At 41.9% G+C, this 21,023-nt stretch overlaps 1 protein-coding gene and 1 pseudogene across 13 annotated transcripts in view; one reads left to right on the top strand and one right to left on the bottom strand.

Moving 5' to 3' along the window:
* ARHGAP44 (Rho GTPase activating protein 44) overlaps positions 1–21,023 on the top strand; it is a 128,358-nt gene that overhangs the window by 66,343 nt on the left and 40,992 nt on the right. For 8 of the 13 annotated variants that reach the window (XM_078385915.1, XM_072990406.2, XM_072990399.2 and 5 more), the window contains exons 2-9: positions 5,608–5,647; positions 10,029–10,133; positions 10,411–10,487; positions 13,058–13,169; positions 14,381–14,457; positions 17,210–17,327; positions 17,793–17,861; positions 17,977–18,058. In XM_078385915.1, coding sequence (XP_078242041.1) covers positions 10,447–10,487; positions 13,058–13,169; positions 14,381–14,457; positions 17,210–17,327; positions 17,793–17,861; positions 17,977–18,058 — 499 coding nt within the window. In that variant the 5' untranslated portion in view covers positions 5,608–5,647; positions 10,029–10,133; positions 10,411–10,446. The other 5 variants (XM_072990398.2, XM_078385918.1, XM_078385917.1 and 2 more) reach the window with 4 other exon arrangements.
* On the bottom strand, positions 11,224–11,378 carry LOC140705079 (U1 spliceosomal RNA; annotated as a pseudogene).

Raw genomic sequence — 21,023 nt, 5'->3', positions numbered from 1 at the left:
ATCAAGGTAGAAGAATGGTGAGATCCCATTCTTACTGACTATGGCCTATCTGTCAGAAAGTCCTTTATCCACACGCAGATCTCCTGAGGTAATCCCAGGTTGATCATTTTAAAAAATAACCTATTGGGTAGAATAGTATTCAAAGCAGAGCTATAGAAGATTTCAGAAGATCTCGACCCGGGTATACAAGATTTCACCTATCAGCATATAGACTTAGCTAAACACTTATCTTTTGAGTTGTACCCCCACGTCTAGCAAATGCTGATCTGACAAGTATTTTCGGTTTTTGGCTCATTATAAAGAGCTGTAGTTTGCCCAATATTTGGCACCTTTCACTGCCATTCCAGAGAACATTGTGAATTTAAGCTATTCTTAATCACTTTTGATTAAGCCAAAATCCTATTGCTTTGCACAGTAAACTGCACTACAGCAGGCCCATTGAATCAATGGGGATTTAGTGAACCAAGTCTTCTGTAAGTCCCATTGATTCAAATACCGGTAGGCCTACTCAACAATTTACTGCACAAATACAACAAGATTTTGTCCATTGCATGTTGAAGACCCTTAGTTTTAAAGTATTTGTATAGAGTATTACAATATTGAATTTTGATTTTTTTTTAACTCTTGTATTCATACTGAATCTCAATATGGTCTCATAAAGGGTGACATATAAATAATGAAAACAAAATAAATAAATGGATAGTCAGTGTCCAAAGCATTACAATGAAGTCTCAAGTTTAGAGGTGCTATACCAGCAATGTCAGACTCTGGTGATAGTCAACAAAATGCATCTGTCTCAGTTGCACAGTTTTCAGCTTCCTCAGTTGTGCCTACCAGGTGTCAGTAGGAGATTTAATACAGCAATTCTGTTTCAGGAACCTCTGTTCTGATCCAGCAAAGTAGTTCTTATATTCTTCTTGCCCTAGCAGCAGTTCCAAAAGTTGTCTTTGCATTTATTAGAGCAGAAGCAAAATTAGGCTTAAAGTAAGTTTTTGTATATTCTGATGCAAAGGTCAAATTTTCAAGCACAACAGGTTTGTCTTGAAATGTAAGGTCCAATTTTGTGTTGGTCTTTGGACCATGAAATTGGTATTTGATCTGCAAAATCAGCATTCCGGTATCAGATCTGAAGCATGATAGTCAAGAAACAACCTGAAAATGTATGTTTTTCATGCTGTTTGCATTTAATAAAAAAGCCTCTATGCAATTTAATAATCTTTCTGTGTCAGACTTCCAAACGTATTCAAGAAACTGGAGAATCTGCACAGCTCATGCATATGCACCAGGCAAATCAGTCATTCCCTGCATATATTTTCAGAGATAAGTGTGTGTGGCCCACATCCTGTTAAGTCTGAAATGGTGAAGGAAGTCAAAGGTGAAAATGTTCCATTGTAGCAAAGAGTGGGAAGAAGAGAGTCTTTTGCTTTCTAGTATACAGTATTCTAGAAGGTATTCATATCCTTATCCAGACCTTCCCCCCACCAAACCAACAGGTCCACTTACTGCTAGCCATGCAATGCATGCAGCTGGCATAGTTCTCATCACACCAGTCCGGGAAGCAGCATAGCCAGCATTTCCAAACTTCTCTGCACATCCAACCACTCCAGCGAGAAGGTGGGATGACAAGTCCCTGCAGGGATCCTAATACAAATATCCCATACCTATTCTAGAAACAATCAGAAGCCTTTAGATTCTTGGGAGTGGGTGAATGAGAACTGGCTGGCTGATCCTATCTGGTCTTTTAGTGTGGTTTCATAGGTGATGTTCATGGACATCCTGCACACAGTCTGGATCATTTTCACAATGGTTCCCGGTCTTGATATTTTGGAAATCAATTCCTGGGAAGTCACAGCCCGTATAACCAATGGTCAGGGATTCTGGGAGATGAAGTCTAGAATAATGGTTCCCAACCTAGGGTAACTGAGTGTTCTTGGACTACAATTCCCAGAATCCTTCACCACCAGCTGTGCTGGCTGAGGTGTTTGGGAGTTACAGTTTAAGAACACCTGGGTTACCCAAGGTTGGTAACCACTAGTCTAAAAGACCAACGATTGAGCACCGCTGCCCTATCAGATGTGTGCTGTCCTTGGCACTCTGCATTCAGACCCAATACAAGAGGTAGGTTTGCTGCTTAAGGAAGTTTATAAAATGTTAAAAAATGCCAGGAAGCAGAATTACTCCTGTTTTGTCTCAGTCTTTTTCCTAGAAAGGTTTGTAATGCTGAGCTTGGGACAAGTAGGGCAAATTATATAAGGGGCCTGCAACTTGGTGTACATAGATGCAGTTAGAGAACAACATTAGTTAGAATGAATTCAGCTCTCCAGGGCCAGATCAATTGAAAGAGCTTGCAAGCATTTTCCCCCCTGAGAACTGTTGGCTGTAATTTTTTGAGAACTCTTGTAGAATAGGAAAAAATGTCAGAGAGCTGGAGAGGAGAAAATTTTGCTCCCATCTTCAGAAAGTGAAAGATAGATTTTGGAATTTCAGCCAGACACCAGTACCAGGTAGAATTCTACAATGGATTGTTGGGTGGTTGGTCCTGATCCTCCAGTTGTGATTGTTTAAAGTGGACATGGATTCAGAACATCCATCCTTTAAAAAATAATGTTATTAATCTGCTAGATTGTGGAAATGTAGAATATAATGTATCTTAGTTTCAGGGAAACGAAACAAAGCTCCCCATTATATCCCTCTTAACAACATGGTAACACATTGAACTGAATTCACACATAGTTGAGCAACCAACCCCAACAAGAATTTATTATTACCTCTGCATCAGTCTTGAGAAAGTTGTAGAGCAGAGAGCAGCGAGAAGTAATAGCTCTCCTCTGTTCTGTGTTGCTCAAGTGTATCTGAAGTATTCTGTCTAATTCTGGGCACCACACTTTAAAAAAGTGTGACAAACTGAAACATCCCCACTGTAGAGCAGTCAGGATGATGCACGTTCTGAAAACCAAGTGCTAGGAGGAATAGTTGGACAATGATGTTTAGCTTGCATGAGAGGTTTTAAGGAAAGACATCACAGGACCTTCAAATATCTGATCCAAATTGAGTAAATTACAGAGAAGCAGAGTCCCATTCCCCCACATACATACACACAGAGAGATCAGGAAAAGCTTCTGTATCAATACGAGCTGTGTGACAGTGGGTTAAGCTGCTTCAAGACGTGGTGTATTCTTTTTCTCTAGATCTATTTTATGAATGTTTTGACATTCGTTACCAAGAGGTGCAGCAGCTGCATTAGATATTGCAGGTCCTGTGTTGGAAGTAGGAGTGGACAAGAGCAGGGCTACTTGACCAATGTTCTCATAAGACCTGGCCAGTATTAAGTTATGTTGGGAGTAGAAATTCACCAACATCTGGTTCCCCTGGCCTAGAAGACCCTCCAAATTTGATTCATTAAATGCATAGAGGATAAAGCAATCAGTGGCTAGTATTTGTGGTGGCTGTATGTTATCATCAGGATTGGAGAGAACAGTCATCTGATCAACACTTACGGAGGAACAGGAGTGGGAAGGTCTCATTGCCCTCATGCCCTGCCTTTCCCTTTGATATTTCATTGGCTAGTGTGGGAAACAACCTGATGAACCAAACAGGTGTTAAGTCTGTCCAATAGAACTGCTCTTATGTGTAGGTTCGAACTATATTGAAAATGCCGTGCTCCCATATAATGATCTGTGCTAAAGTAGGATTTCTCTCTTGGGGGGTTTGTTTTTCTGTTCTTTTTGTTCTGTTCACTTCAGTAGCTGCTCACAAATTGCTGTCTGTGTTGTTTGCGAATCAACTCAGTTGATTCTGTTTTGCCATGTTTATTTATTGGTCTGCATATATTTTGTTTGGTTTTAGAATTGCAAGTTGCCTTGAGATATTTGTGTTGTTTCCTGTTCTAAATAGGTCAGGTTAAAAAAATTAAATATATAAACAATTTTTCTGGTATAGATATGTCTAGATGATTGATTGATTGATTGATTGATTGATTGATTGATTGATTGATTGATTGCCTGCTTTCCTCCTTTAAAAGGACCTAAGGTGGCTCATATCATTAAAAGATTATATTTAAAGCTGTGAAGGTGATAGACCGAGAGAAAGGCCTCACCTGATGATATCAACACCCAAGCAGGCGCATAATGGGAGACCCAGTCCTTGAGATAGCTTGGACCCAAGCTGTTTAAGGCTTTATAGGTTAAAACCAGCACTTTGAATTGTGTCTGGAAATGGATTGGCAGCCAGTGGAGTTGCTGTAACTGGGGCCTTATGTGTTTTCTGTAACCAGCCCCAGTCACCAATTTGGCTGGTGCCTTTTGGACCTACTGAAGTTTCCTGACGCTTTCCGTAGACAGCCACACGTCGAGCATGTTACAGTAAATCCAGCCAGGTTGTAACTGAGGCATGTGTGACCGTGTCCAGATCTTCCAAAAGGGAAATTGTGCTCTGCTAAGCATCCCAATTTTCAAGGACTGAATCTACAAGTTAACTTAGCTACTACTTATATCTTCCTCTGCAAGATTGCCAATCACCCAGAGATGCTCTGCTCAGATAAATTCAAAGGTTCCTAAGACAACTTGAGAGAAAGTATAAATTTTTGCATTGTAAATTATGCATGAGCTGTGTATTCCTCAAGCACACCTTCCTATACAGGCTACACAGACTCCATTACCAATGGTATTGTTTTCATACTTCTTTTAAGTGTAAGCACAACCCTTTCAAATCTATTCTATCCTCATGAAAACCTTGGACAATGGTCAAGTACTGTTTACTGAGCATTTTACTTACAACAAGTAGTACCCTTCAGGAAGTGCAAGCATTCTCTATAAAACAAGGCACATGGTTCCCCCTCCACCAGACCTTTTTTTAATGCTAACATAATGGGGAGGGGGTTTGATTGATGTGGGTTTGGGTAAAGAAGGGCATCCATCTCATGTAAATGAAACATCGCCAGACAGCGGAGAAGTGCTGGAGGGCATTAATGCAACTGCATCTCACCAGAATGAACAGTCTTTGTTTCCAGCACTGCAGACTGCCCTCTAAATGTTCTTTTTAAAATGTTTATTACAGTGCAGTATAGATGTATACAGAAAAAAAATATCTTGGTAATGAAAACATTAATGACTATTACAGTAATCTTCACTTATTCCAGGTAGAGCTTAGTGGGGTAAAACAGGCCAGCAAAGCATCAGTAATCAAAATCTATTACTGAATATAAAGTAATTTATGGCTGCAAGGAGAAAAGCATGTCCTTATAATTATTCACAGGACATTCTTAAATTGTTTGATACATTTATGTCCAAACTCCCTTCCTCTAAAAATCTCAAGGTGGCATAAAAACTCTTTCACCCCATTTTGTTTCACCTCACAATTCTGCAAGATATGGGAAGAGTTAAGAAGGAAGGAGTAGCCCAGGGTCACACCCATTGCGCTTCATAGCTGAGTGGCACGTTGCAACCAGACAGTTCTCCTGATGCCTGGTCTCTTATTCTCTTAATGGCTATGCCCCACTAGTACTTCCTGTCTTCCCCAGCTGTTTCTTTACGATAAGTGAATTACCGTGTGCCGTTTTCCACTCATTTTTCTTTTCCTTGAGTGACTTCTTTTCTTCTTTACCTTTAGGGCTGAAAAAACTGAAGTCCTGAGTGAAGATCTGTTACAGGTATTGTGGTTTTTCATTTTTTTCAAAACCTTCTTCCCACTAAACACAAAGGGCACATCATTCATTTGTTTTGCGCTACTCCATGCATAAAATTGAAAATACAATTCTGTAGCCTGGCTGGAATTCAGGTGTGCCAAACAGCAGCAATCTTTAAGGAATGGGCAAAGGAAATGGCTACTTTGGCAACCATTTTAGTTTTTAAACCACTGTATTTATTGCATATTAGAGTCACTAGCTGTGGTTTTGTAGTCTGGTGGTGCTGGGTTGTATTTTTAAAAATCAAGTGAAATATTATTAAATATAAACATAGGTTTGCCTGTACTTAGGCAGTATTGTAGTAGGCTCTCCTGCGTCTCTACAGAGTGTTTCAATGTTTGGAAAAAGTCAGTCATTCAGAGCTTCCCAGAGATTGTATAGCTTCAAAATGCATGTGCATTTACAAAGTAGAATGCATCTTTAGCATTAACAGTGAAGACAAACAGTTGTGTGAGGAGCGAGGGGGCCTTTATGTCACTCAATGCTCTGGTAATTAGATTACAAAGGGTGCAACTGAAGCACAAAAACCAATGCATTTTCCCTTCTGCTTGGTCTTCCACTTTTTGGGGTGCCAGACCAGTTTGCATCCATCCTGCCATTCCATTAGCAGGGTGGTCAAGGGCTTTGAATATCCTTCCTCATGATGGAAAGCTGGTCTCTTGCTTCCTTCCATGTAAGTGTAATTTAGTATATCTCCATGTCAAATTGTTGTTAATTAACAAGCTGCCACTGGCATTTCAGGTCAGGCACCTAGTTGCATGACTGGCATGTCACATGGAATGCAAGTAGCAGTTGTTTTTTTGCTTCCGTTTACACAATTGCAATAATGACATAAATCTCTAATGGAATATCTGGCTCTACAGAGACGGATTGAAGATTTATTTTGATTTCATTGCTGAATTCTATATCATTTCTACAGAACCTATATGGGATGTGCTGTGTCTACAGAACAGTTTGTTTTCTGTGGATAGTGGGTAAACCAGGAGTTTCTGGCATGGCATTTTGCAATACAGTGGTGCCTCACACAACGATGTTAATTGGTTCCAAAAAAATCAACGTTGTGTGAAACATCGTTCTGTGAAACACCATTTCTCATAGGAATGCATTGAAAACCGGTTAATCCGTTCCAATTGGAACGGATTGCCATCGTTCAGTGAAAATCCCCATAGGAAACATCGTTGAGTGAAACAATGTTTCCTATATTGGAATGTATTGAAGCCGACTCAATACATTTCAATGCCTTTGCGAAGTCCTTTTTTGCTCCTGTAAAAGTGTCTTACAATGTTTGGACGCTGTTTTAAATGATTGCAATGGTTAGTCCACCTCCTGAAACCTATGCAAACTGATTTTGGTGTTGTTCTGACACTTCGTTAATTTATGATGATTTTTTGAATTTTCTCCATTGGAAACCATTGGATGGTCTGTCTAATGGTTTCCAATGGAAAAAACAAAAAATCATCATAAATTAACGAAGTGTCAGAACAACACCAAAATCAGTTTGCATAGGTTTCAGGAGGTGGACTAACCATTGCAATCATTTAAAACAGCGTCCAAACATTGTAAGACACTTTTACAGGAGCGAAAAGGGAGATCGTTGTGTGAAAATCCCCCATAGGAAACATTGCTGTGTGAGGCAGCAAATTTAACAGAAAAAGGCATCGTTGTGTGAATTCATCGTTGTGTGAGGCACTCGTTGTGCGAGGCACCACTGTACAAGTTATTGCTGTGGGGTCTGCTTTTCATAAGAAAGGCTCAGACTGACTTCAGAATTTGGCTGCTCATTACTGTATATTCCAGAATATTTTGTGCTTCTGTTGCTGTTTTAGTGATTCCCTTGATACCAAAAAAAGTAATGGTGTTTTACTTGTTCAGTCTATTTTCCCCCTATGATTTTGATTTCCCTGTTTAAGAGCATGTTTTCCCCAAGCCGCTCAGCTTCACATTTCAAAGGTCGTCTGCATTTGTGTCTGGAGTCATATTCTGCTGAGCTCTGTGCAATGTTTCCAGTTTGATCAAGTCAGGAGCAAAAAGTGTTCCAGTTCTTGGATCTGAACATTTGCTCATGCAGTTTGTAAAGAACTCTCCATTGCAGCCTCTGACTTCTCTTCCCAGATTTTCAAATTAACACTCAGAAAGCTAACGGGGTAGGCAAGTGCCCTCTGCACACCTTTGTTGCTATGCTGCATGTCCCGAGAATGGCTTTGTGCATTCTTTTATTTTCCAGCATCCGTTTTCAGAAAGTATTACACACCTCCTTTCTAAAACGAGAAGGAATGAGGGTGGTGTAATGTCACTAGAAGATGACACTTGAGTCACATATGATCTCACAAGAGGACAGTATGCTCAAGCAATAGGCAAGTATATAATAGCCAGAATCCTGTTAGTTACACAAAGCAGCATAACTTGTATCAGTGTACATTTCAGCAGCAAATTGCTATAAGTTAATTCATTGGCCCACCCATTTACTATTGCCCAGCAGTCACATGTGCAGCAGCAGATACTTACATTGACATCCTACACTTCAGCAATTTGCTGTTGAAACATGTTGGCATAAGTATGGAATAGGATTCTTGTCAATGTGTTAAATGTATTCAGCAAAGAAAAGTTACACCATTTTCAGTGCTGATTTGCTCTGGAATCTTCTTCTTCAAGGAGGTAGAGCACCGGGGAGATAACAGAAGTCAGAAAGCTGGTTTTAGGTCTTGATTACTGGACTTCTGTGACTTCTGCTGCTATCGTGATTGTATTTGTGCATGTTTTTCTCTTCTTTCTGCCTGAGCCTTGCTATCTGTTCAGAGATGCATGCGGAAAGAATGCATGACTGATAAAAGATGCTAGGCTATGGTCAAATAATTAGGCAGTCAACTGGCAGTGTTTGATGAGCCAGTTGAATGGCAATCCATTCCTAGTGTCTGCATCTCCTGTATTTCAGCATTGACTCTAGACACTTAGAAAAATGGACCTTAATGGAATAGTGCTATATTTAGGAAAAACGTTTTTCTCCTTTCCAGTTGGCTAGTGTCACTGGGAGATGTTGACCTTTTTCAATTGATTGTAGCATGGCTCTTTTGCCTGTCCCGTGTCCCCAGTCCAGTTGTTCATGCTTAAGGCATTCTGTGCAACATATCGATTGTTGATTATATTGGTTTCTAAAGAGTCAATAGGAGGGTGATGCTGTGTTAGAGGAAATGCCCTATTTGGACTCTCTTAGCTCCATAGGTCTGTGATCAGAGAAAATGCTCAAGGTTGTCATTTCATGTGTGCATCCTTTCAGTCCAGACTTCATTAGCTGGCTTGTAACCAAAATGTGATCTGGAGTTGAGAAATTTCTCTAGTGCAAAAAATGGTGTTGGTTTCTTTTTGAAATACATGGATGTGGGGGCCGAGCCTATTTTACACAGGTTAAATTTTACATGTACATATCTTTTGTGTACTTGACAATAGATGTGTTTACTTACACATACGGTGTCTATGAGGGGTATCATAAAAATTATTTATAGACCTGGTATCTGGGATCAAAGAGAGTGCCACTAATCCAGAGAAACCCTATGCACTCTTCTGTCTTTTCTCCCAACTCCAAGTCTGTTCCACTTCTCTCTCGCACCCCAAGCTTACTTATTGCTATTTAATGTCATGATGATTTCCTCTCTCATTTTATTTATTTAGTGACCCTTCTGTTCTCCTTTAAAAAGCAACCAAGATATCAAATGTATGTGCATGTGTATACAAACAAACACACTCACATTTTTCATGTGGTCATAAGCATGGTTTTTTAAAAAAAATTATTTTGCTTAATGGCATTCATCTTATTTCTAGGTATTCAACTAAAATTAATGCTGAAGCACTTGCCTCCCTACTTTCCAATACTTAAGCCTTATGAATCATGATGATGTATGTGTCCTTATTGGGACTGGAAAATATAGATGCACTTACTGTTAAATCAATCACTTGCTTGTGAAATCTAATTAAATAATCAACTATTTAAAATGGCATTTGCTCATTAATTTTCATTCAGTTCAGTTTGCTGAAAAGGACTGCTGTTGAAAGCAGGCTAGGGGTAGATTCTTAAGGGAGCCAGGATTCAGGGCCTATGTGGTTTGGAGCTGCAGTGGGAGGAGAGAGAAAGAGAGCGAGTGTGTGTGTGTGTGTGTGTGTGTGTGTGTGTGTGTGTGTGTGTGTGTGTGTGTGTGTGTGTGTGTGTGTGTGTGTGTGTGTGTGTGTGTGAGAGACAGACAGAGAGAGAGAGAGAGAGAGAGAGAGAGAGAGAGAGGTGGATGCCTATAGGTTGCTGGGAGCTGAGGCTGAACACTTTTGATGTGGTGTGTACTGCTGTATTCTTCCCCAGGTGGAGAAGCGTTTGGAACTCGTGAAGCAGGTCTCCCACAGCACACACAAGAAGCTGACTGCATGTCTTCAGGGGCAGCAAGGATCAGATTCTGATAAGCGCTCGGTGAGAGATGCCAACTTCCACCAGGCAATAAGACTGGGCTCTTGTCTCTTTGTGTTTGCACTAAGCAGAGGTAGGATGGGATGGAATTGAGTTGAGTTGAGAAGACATCTCAGCTGGCTTTTCTGTTGAAAAACAATATAGTAGCATGAATATGATTTTTAAAGAGTTTTTTTAATGTAGATTGTATGGAATCGTGTCATTTTCTGGGAGGGAGATGACTCAGGCTCATAATGTAGTGGATTTTTGTAGTTTCATAGAGTCATTGCTTTTGTTGCAGAAGAAATTGCCTTTGACGTCACTTGCCCAATGCTTGATGGAAGGTTCTGCTATCCTAGGGGACGACTCCCTGCTGGGGTAAGACCCCGTCCAAATATTCACCTGTGAAAAAGAGGCCACTCCTCCCTTTTCTTTCTCCATACTCTGTCTCTCTTTTTCCTCTTCTCGCTTAACATGTCTGTTACAATATTGAGGACTTGCTGTGGCATTAATTAATGAAGCATAACATCTTTATCCTCTGCCGTTCATTATAAATGTTTCAAGGCATTTACAAGCAACTGTAAAAAATACCTAAATAAATAAATACTCTCAAGTGTTTATACAGTACATTTGATCTTCACCAAAAGGCCAAAACAGTCTTTATATAATGGAAAAACCTTTCTCATGCTCGCAAGAATTTCTCTGCCCTTCTTGAGACTAGCACCCTCTTTTCCTACAAATCTTGGGTCTCCGGAAGCTTGTATCTGTTCTGATAGCTTTCTAAGATGTAACAAAAAGTACTGTATTTTTTGCTCCATAAGACGCACTTACCCCCACAAATAGTGGGGGAGAAAGTATGTGCATCTTATGGAACAAATACAGTAAAAAGGGGGATCAATCACCACCACCCAGAAGCCCCCCACTGTGATGCTGGGAGGCCTCTGAACTAGCACCAGAGACTGCTTGCTCTTTGGACCTCACCATTCTGCACTGCTAGCTTTCTAGGATCTGCTTCCTGGAGCCCACCTGGAAAACCAGCAAGGCCAAGAGGCCCATGGCAGCAGGCAGTGAAAACAGCCAAGGACAAAAGGGGAAAGAGTAATTCTAGAAAAACCAGGGGAAACCACAAATACAGTTCCCCACTTAGGCAGTTGATTTTCCCATATTTGGGGAAATCACAGGGGTCAGCACATCCAGAGTGCAATACATGAGCCTCAACCTGGGAAAACCACTTTGATGATCATGGTATCTCCCCTGCCAGGTATGAGGTGGAATGTTCTCTGAACCTCCTGCCCCTTTCTGTGCCCTGTCCCCCAAAGGCATGGTGACCCCCCTGGCTGCACCTCCTGATCAGAACAGGGCTGCACAGCCCCAATCCCGAAAGAGGCCAAGAGAGCTACTCAGTGTTTTGGGGTGCCCCAAAGGACCCCCATCAGAGGCTGGATGTTCCTCCCACAATCCTCCAGTGCACAGATATTAGCATACCTAATATGCGGGGAAAGCGGGGAAATTCAAACTTTCAGTTAGTGAAAAGGCTGCTTGTCTGCTTCCTTGCTAGTCCAAGCAGTTAGAGAGCTGGGAGAGAGACCTGGGACTGCCTGGTATTGTCATTTTAAAATGTAAAATTTAGTTTAAAAGCTGCTTGTTTGGGGTTAGTGCTTGGGTGAAAAGATGCTCCGTTTGAGTTGAAACCCGCTTGTGTAGAAACGTGCATACTTGCTTTAAAAGCTGCCTAGGAAGTGTTCAGACCAGCGCCGATCAGCTGTTAGGTGGGGAGAGGGGAGGGAAAAGGAGCAGGAGCAGGAGTGGAGAAGAGCACAAAATGGCTGCTGGCTGCCTGCTGGCTTTTAGCTGTTTGGGGCTCTTTTTTGGCTGTTCTGGGGTCTACCAAGGCACTGTGAAGAGCAAGGCTCAGTCTACAGTACCTGTTCCCTCCCCCCATAAAAATGCATTAATTAATTTTCAATGCATTTCTATGGGAAGTTTGGATTCAACTTGCAAACTTTTCAACTAGTTCTGGGCATCTAATAGAGAATGTATTTCCAAAGGGTGTTGCAGTAAGGAAACTAACTGTGCCTCATGACTTCTAACTGGATTACAGTACCTGCTTCCTGATTTCAGCTACTATAGTTTGTATTCAGTTTTTTTGGCTCATCAAGAACATTGTTCATGGCTTTGTGTGGCCTAACCTATTGTGCCTTGCATGCTATAAACGTTCAATTATGTCAGAAAATGGAGATTTGGTCTTATGCTGAGCATGTGCTACTGCTGGTGAATGGGATTAGGTTAAGCTTTGTGTTGCTGTTCTTTTGCATAACCTAAAGTAAATAAGGAAAACCAGCTGTTAAATAGTTTAATTCCACTATTTATCCTCCACACAACTAAAAGGGACCTCTCAATGCAGTGCCAAATCAGACAAACCATTTCTATCTTAATATAGGCTTGAGCTGTAGCTGGGCAGAGTTGCACAACAATCTCATCTGTCATTGAGACATTTCTATAAGCATGGGGAGGAGGTGGATGAAAGGAAATGTAAAATATAGGTAGAGTGGTATAGGTCTTATCACTGGCTGATAATGGTCTATATTACTGCCACTGTTGACTGCTGTTCACTTTACATGGTTCAAATATTACTCTGTTATAGCTTATTAAATATTTTATTACACTATTTGGTTCAGAATATATTTTCCCTGTGTTCCTCCTCTAAAAATTAGGTGCATCTTAAGGTCAGGTGCATCTTATGGAGCAAAAAATACGGTAGTACTTCTACCCTCTGGTTTTCTCAAATGGTAACCATAATGCTGTGAAGCCTGGAATAACACGAAATCGTTATGCATCGCCACCAGCACTACAGAAGCCCTTCTGCCTTTTGGGATCATGTCCTTCTTTTAATTTTTTTCTGTTACTCATCTTTCCCCTTAGCAAATTATTTGTTTCTTCCCTTGCAGGAAGATGCTGAAGCTATGCGGGGAAGCAGAGGACAAGCTAGCCCAAGAGCTCATCCATTTTGAGCTGCAAGTTGAAAGGGATGTGATTGAGCCTCTCTTCGTATTGGCTGAGGTGAGAATTGCCTCAGCAGGAGTAGAGAGTTGCCGCCCTGAGAACTGTTTTGAAGCACATTGATGGGAGTGGTACTATCCGCTAGGGAGAAAAGGGCTCTGGAGTGGGTTTGGGTCATTTCACAGTACGACAGTGGAACCAGTTACCTCGGGAGTTGGTGAGTGCTCCAACACTGGAGGCATTCAGAAAAAACTTGGATAATCACCTGGCAGATATTGCTTTGATTATTTATATTCCTGCATTGAGCAGAGGGTTGGAATTGATGGCCTTGTAGACCCCTTCCAACTTCATTTTTCTATAATTCTATGCTTGAGGAAGGAAAAGAGGAACGTTAGCATTTAGGTGCTGGTGGGATTTCTCCTTGTGGGGGAATAAATGTTCTGGGGACCAGGTAACAAGAGTTCTGGCTGGGTAAGATCTTTGGTGATACAATCACTCTTTCTCAGTGAGGGGCAGCACAGATTCACATTCAGTTTAAAAAGACTAATTGGTTCTTTAAAAAAAAAACCCAACAACCTCTGATTTATGAATGTGAGCTATTGTGCTTCTGCATCTACAATAGAAGTAGAAGGAAATGGCCCAATATTGCTGCGCAATGTTGTGCCCATGTTGCCAGCAGGAAAAAGGATGCCAAGTTTTACATAGCAAAGGGCTGCCTGCATGTTGATAATACCGATGTCAGCAGTCAAAGTCGTCTTCAGGATACCCTGTTGTGCTCACTAGCAAGGTTCCCACTAAGCTGGGCATGCGGGTGGGCGGACACAACTCCGTTTCTCTTCATGCAGCTCTCTTCCTTCCTACATGCAGTGATTGCGTTAGGTTCCAGTTCTGACAGAACCCAGCGTGCATGAGGGGTGGAGTCGTGCATGCATGCAGGGGTGAAGCCAAAGGGGAGGGAGAGAGAGAGAGAGAGAGAGGCAGAGCGACTGAAAATTAGAGGAGACGTTGCTCACTACTATTCTCACAAAGTGACGCCAAGCAAGGGAAAGTCCTAGAAGCTGACTCCTTTTTAAAATCAGTTAACCACTTCTCACCCAAACACAAAGCAAATGTCGTGGGTGTTTTTCAGCAAATGTGAATAATAATCCTACTTCTGGCTTTATAAAATATTGACAATAAACTCTGCCTTAATTTGAATTAAATAAATGGAGAATATAATGGGGTGCTGCGCAGAGTATGCACATATTGTTTTTTTCTTAAAATTATTTCAGGTAGAAATACCGAATATTCAAAAACAGAGGAAGCACTTAGCAAAATTAGTTCTGGACATGGATTCATCAAAGACAAGGTAAGATGATTTATCCTTTCTCAGTTTGCTAACTTTTAGAGGACCAGATTCTTGTTTTTTGAATATATATATATATATATTTAAAAATATCCAGTTGTTGACATTTTCCCGGGGGAAGCTTTCAAAAAAAATGCAATAGAGGTCCCATATGGAATCATTCTGAGTTGTAAGTCATGATGTATTTTGCAAAATTACTGTTCAGACTTTTGATGTTCTGTATTCTGAGAAAGTGAAGTGCCTTTCCAGGTTATTTTTCTGTAGAAAAGATTTTCTGGAAAGCAGTAATGTGAAGCTTGAGTGGGGAGAATTTCTAGAGAGGATGCTTAGCCAAGAGCCAGGGAAGATCTGCCTGGCTTGTCTGCAAACAATGCCCAGTACCTTTGCATTTCTATATACCCACTTTCTGGATCCTATTGAACCCTAGTTGCAATTGCAGTTCTTCTCCCTGTCACACCAGCCTCCTGGCATTCAGTCAACACATCTACAAAACCCTCCCATCAAGGTTCCCTCTAAGATATGCACCTGCAACTCTACCCTCCTCACACCGACAGTGATAATTTTCAGCCCCTTTGGTTCTGGTCGCAAAGGACCCCTGTATGTTTTTTTTGGGGGGGGGAGTGTGCGCATGGGAGAGACAGAGCCCCAGCCAAGAGAGCTGGAAATTTGAGGGGGGATGTTGCTTCCCCGCAGCTGTTTCCTGACTGTGCATATAAGAATCCTACACCCCTCTGGAGGATTTCTGAGAGAATTCAGTGGGTGTTTCAGCTTCTTTAGCCTGACCGTTGGGCAGAGTCTCACCATGCTGCACAGGTGTCCTTGAAGACGCCACATTTTCCTTGGCTCTCCAGTGTGCCTCCCCCCCCCGCTCTTTTCCCTCTCACTCTGGGATAAGGGACTCTTCTGGGCTCCAACCCACTAAAGGATCAGCAGCAGTGAGACCAGGAAGGAATGAAGGAAGAGAGGGCTTAGGGCAACCAGCACAAAGGATGAACTTCCAAGGCAATCGGCAGCCCTTGCTTTCCAGGGTCCTTGCTCCCAAAGAGGGCAAGAAAGATTTTGTTCTTCCTATGGTAGTTGGAGGTAGCTTTTTCTGCCACTGTCAATTCAGTGAAAAGTTAAATTTTTCTCATCTGCATTTGCACAGATTGTGATGGTTCTGCTGGCCTTATTGGCCAAGTTCCTCTCGCCCTGATAATCACTAAAGCAGAACCCTCTCTTAACCCCTTTAGCTGTAGGAGGCTGCAAGGAGGGGAGGGCCCCCCCCCCGGCTCTTTCTTTCATGGAGATGAAAGAGGTAATGTGAAAGGAAGGTCGAGTCTCTTTTGCTATGTTCCGACCCACCCAATCCTGATCAAACTAAGCAGCAAAACTGGTATTTCTGCTCATGTCTGGAAAATATGTAAATTGCTTTTATTTCCCTCTTGCTCCACCACAAAAGCAAGCTATTTTTACTTTGCAGAAGCTCAGCTTGCTCCTCTGAGGTAGCACCGATATTGTCACAGAAGATGGGTAGTTTTGCTACAAAATATGATCACTTGTGAACTCATGGGGAGTCACAAGCTGAGGCTGCCTGCAGTACCTGGGAGTAAACCCAGAAATTAGAATGGGACTGTAAGATTTCTGCAACATAAATTCATGGGAACACACGCTTTTGCTTCGATCTCCTGATTGTGCCCACTTCTAAAGGGAGAGAGTACAGGTGAAAGGAGGGAAGAGACATGGAATGAATCTTGGCTTCTGTCCTGACCTCTCGTGTTTGTTCCTCTGCCTTTGGCAGTTGGACTGTGAGTTCCTCAAGGCCAAAAGAGGGAACTGGGTTGATTGAAGAACCCAGGGACACTAAAGAGAAAAATCTCCTAAAAATTGGCTTTTATAGAGGCCATACATATGGACCATGCTTTCACCCTGAGATGCATTTCATTGCCAGGGTAGCAGGGTTAAGATTGCTGACAGGGCTTTGCCTCTATGAAACTGGTTTGAGAAAAAGCAGGCTGTGCTTCTGTCATTTCCCATCCAGCTGAGGTCTCTTGATGTGTGGAAATTAGATCTTCATTTTGGAATGGTTGTAAGCAGGTGGTTGCTTTGATTAGACTTCTTGAGTTAATTGAGGAGAATGATAATAATAATCACAATAAAAATCTTCCCAGATGGCAAACAGGGGACAACTTCCCACAGGTTGGCACAGATATGTAGATATATATCTATAGATACAGATATAGATATATGTGCTTTAATGCCACACCTTTTTTGTGCCCACTCCCCCAAACAGTCTAAGATGAGAAGCCTGGATTGCTCAGAAACAGGGTTAATATGGCCGTGGGGAGAAATGAATCCCACATCATGTGCTCCTCCTGCATGATATGGGGTTCACATATTATTGGGGAAAGACATGAAGGAGTAGCTCTGCAGGAGCTCCCACAATTCTGGAGGAATTCAGCTGGGTAAAACCAATAATTCTGTGTCAAGAAGCCATGGGTCATTTGCTTCTTGTATCATCTTCCCTAGAACAAATTGCATTGTCCAGCAGTGCAGGTGTGCCAGGGAGCCAGCACTGGTTGTCATGACACAGTACCAGTTTCTGGTGATTTAATTTGATATTTTACTATTGTAGAGGGTCTGCCCCAAGTACCACAATAACCTGATTTGCTGAACTCTTATTCCACATGTGTATTGCAACATGCAGCAGTCTGTTCTCTTAGAACTGTCAGGTATGATTTGTTGCTAACAACATGTACAATCCTTTCTCCGGCAGGTGGCAGCAGTCAGCCAAGTCTTCAGGTTTGTCGAGCAACTTGCAGCCTACGGGTGCCAAAGCAGATGCTCTCAGGGAAGAGATGGAAGAGGCAGCAAACAGAGTGGAGATTTGCAGGGTATCCTCCCTCCCTTCCTTCCTTCCCTCCTTCCTCTCCCTCCCTCCCATGCCCGGCCACTTCCTCTTCCATCTGTATGTGATCAAAGCTTTCCACCTTCCAGGAGGTGGCCTCAAGCCCACTTTTGTTGGCTCATGGAACCCTGGTAGGGTTGGGACAGCAGGAAGTATTATTCCTTGAACAGAAGAGGTTAATACCTGAGCCCCTCTCTCTGAATTCCCTTGCCTTTACGTCAGGTTGGTCAGTCTAATTTCAGCCAGGAGGAGTATGGCTGTGTAAACTGATCCAATTGACATGGCACTTTTTTTCCCCCTTTCCTTTCTTTTCATGTGTGTGTTAGATGTTATTTTAGTATGTTAAGATTTTATTTGAGTTTCTGTAAAAACAAGTCAGGTTGCAACACTTTGGTTATTGTTACATTGAGTCTGATTCTTTAAGCTTTCTTCTTCTTGCTTTTTCCTGCAGGATCAGCTATCAGCTGACATGTACAATTTTGTGGCCAAAGAGATTGACTATGCAAACTATTTCCAGACTGTAAGTACCAGAAATGCTAGCTTTTGGTGAGTTTACTTTTTTGTGAAACCTTAGTGATTTCTAGGAAGCGAAGGCTGAATAACTACCTCTTATTTTTTTTCTTTCTTTCTCCCAGTTAATAGAAGTGCAGGCAGAGTACCACAGAAAGTCATTAGCGCTTTTACAGAGTGTGTTGCCTCAGATCAAAGCACAGCAGGGTAAGTGTGGTGAAACATGTCTCTTGGGTTGCTGTTGTCACGTATTGTGTGAGGGACATAAAAATGCAATGCCACTTGCTGAGCCAGTAGGGCTGCCTCACCCCTTCTCTCTAATTGTAAATCTGTTTGCTATCAAGTGTCATAAGGCGAGACGATTCTGCTCATTAATCTATATCCTCTAGTGTGCTGTCCAGGTGGTTGTATAGCAAGCAACTTGTAGTCATCAAATAAAGGTGCCAAGGGGCAGGAGATTGGCAAGATACAGAATGTTTAAACCATCACTGAAAACCTGGCTTTTCAGACAGCCCTTATCACATCTTGACATAATCCCTGACCTTATAACATCTTAGCACAGAACTTGTTTCAGTGTTTACAATATCAGTTACAACTCCTTGCCTCCATACTACTTTCTAGTTAATTTTATGATGGTTTGTGTATATATTTAATTTTGATTTCTATAGTTATTATGTTCACTGTTTTTAAATTGTCATTTATTATGTTACATTATGTTATAATATTGTAAACCTCCCAGAGTGGCCTTGGCAGCCAGATGGGCAGTATAAAAGTTACATACATACATACATACATACATACATACATACATACATACATACATACATACATACATACATACATACATACATACATACATACATACATACATACATACATACATACATACATACTGTACATACTGTACATACTGTACATACTATGTTAGATCTCTACCCAAATGTTAGATCTCTACCCAACAAGATTGAGGAGTTGGAACTTACTATCTCCCTACAGAAAAATATTCGAGACTGTTGCGTTATGATCTTTACAGAGACATGGCTTGATTCTTCCATCCCAGGGGAGGTAATTGAACTACAAGGACGCAGAGTACATCGAGCAGACAGGTCTATTGAATCTGGAAAGAGCAGAGGTGGAGGGGTTTGTGTTTACACAAACGATAATTGGAGCACAGATGTTAAAATAATGGACATTCACTGTTCTCCTGATTTGGAGTATTTGGCAGTGAAATGCCGCCCCTTTTACCTGCCTCGTGAGTTTAATGTTGTTATAATAACAGCAATATATATACCTCCTGATGCTAACACAACCACAGCTTTGAGTTGTTTGTTAACTGCTATCAGCAAACAGCAGCAGGCCTACCCAGATGGAGTGCTGGTGGTAGTGTGACAAACCCAGACCTACTGGGATATGTCACACAGTTACACTAAGCTGCCACCAACCATTCCCTATAAGAAGTCACACAGACCAGGGATGGATTTTCAAACAAATAAAGAATAAGGTTTATTTTAAATACACACAGGGAAAAATAAACAATCAGATGAATAGGATAAAGTAACGTGGCTTATTCTCACTCATACATACACACAGTTTGGTTCACCCAGAACCCTCAGCTTGAAGCACAGACCCTGAACCTATCAGTTCTGGCTAACCAACAGACACCTGAACCTATCAGGTTGGTACTCTGACACACAGTAGTACCCTGTCTGACACACAGACTCCCACAACAGCTTCTTCTTCCCAGCTGCTGCTTCGTCACAACCCAGTGTCTCTCAGCATCTCCTATCTTCACCACACAGGCATCACATATTTATACAGTACAGCCCCTCCTCCTGATGTCCCGCCTTCCACTCCCCATAGGATGGAACTTTCCCTCCAAACCCATGACAGACAGGTAACATCAGTGCTGTATGTAACACCTCCCCTCTTTATAAGTTGTTTTGTAGGGGGAAAGCTAAGGTGCTTTTCACCAAAAAACAACCTTGATAAAACACACAACAACAGTTATACATACCATATTATACTTACTCATACTTACATTCTAAGTTAAACCATAGCAAATAGGCATTTAAACATTTACCATATACATTACATCAATTTACCTTTATTCATACAAACCAAATTCAGAAAACAGGTACATTTAACTTTTTGTCATCATTATATACACATATAGTCCATGTTCTTTCGCCGTCTTCATTCTTCAGGTCTTCTTGATAAGGCGTCAGCAACACAGTTCACTGACCCTCTGACCACCTTCACTTCAAAGTCATAGTCCTGTAGGTTTAAAGCCCACCTCATAAGTTTACTATTGTGGGTTTTCATAGTCTTTAACCATTGCAATGGTGAATGGTCAGTGCACAGAATAAAATGTCTTCCCCAGATGTAAGGCTTGGCCTTCTGGATCGCGTAGACTATGGCCAAACACTCTTTCTCCACGGTTGCCAAATGTCTCTCACCTTTTTGAAGTTTCCTACTCAGGTAGGACACCGGATGCTGGTCACCATTCTCATCCTCCTGGCACAGAACTGCTCCTACCCCGCTGTTAGACGCATCGGTGTAGATGATGAACTCCCGGTCGAAGTCTGGAGCACGCAGGACAGGATAGTTGATTAACGCCTCCTTCAACCTCTGGAACGCCGCCTCACAGTCGCTGGTCCACGGGATGCGGTCATCAGCCCTCTTCCTCGTCAGATCGGTCAGCGGAGCCGCAATCTCGCTAAACCTCGGGATGAACTTTCTGTAGTAGCCCACCAACCCAAGAAATGATTTGACTTTTTTCTTGGTGTTGGGTCTAGGCCAATCACGAACAGCTTCTATTTTAGCCTCCAGGGGTTTTATCATTCCTCCCCCTACCATGTGACCCAAGTATTTTATTTCTGGGCTACCCAGCTGACACTTGCTGGCCTTTACTGTTAGCCCTGCTGCACTTAACCTCTGCAGCACTAACTCCAGGTGTATCAGGTGATCTTCCCAGGTATTACTGAAGATCCCTATGTCGTCAATGTAGGCCACTGTAAAGTCACTGAGCCCCGCCAAGGTCTGGTCCATCAGCCTTTGGAATGTGGCTGGTGCATTTCTGAGACCAAAGCTCAGGACTCGAAACTCATAGAGACCAAAAGGGCTGCAAAAGGCAGTCTTTTCTTGATCCCTGGGATCAATTCTTAATTGCCAA

Source organism: Pogona vitticeps, chromosome 2 (genome assembly GCF_051106095.1).
Source record: "Pogona vitticeps strain Pit_001003342236 chromosome 2, PviZW2.1, whole genome shotgun sequence".
Taxonomy (NCBI): Eukaryota; Metazoa; Chordata; class Lepidosauria; order Squamata; family Agamidae; genus Pogona; species Pogona vitticeps.
The sequence above is the reverse complement of the archived record's forward strand: the minus strand, read 5'-3'. Positions and strand labels throughout refer to the sequence as shown.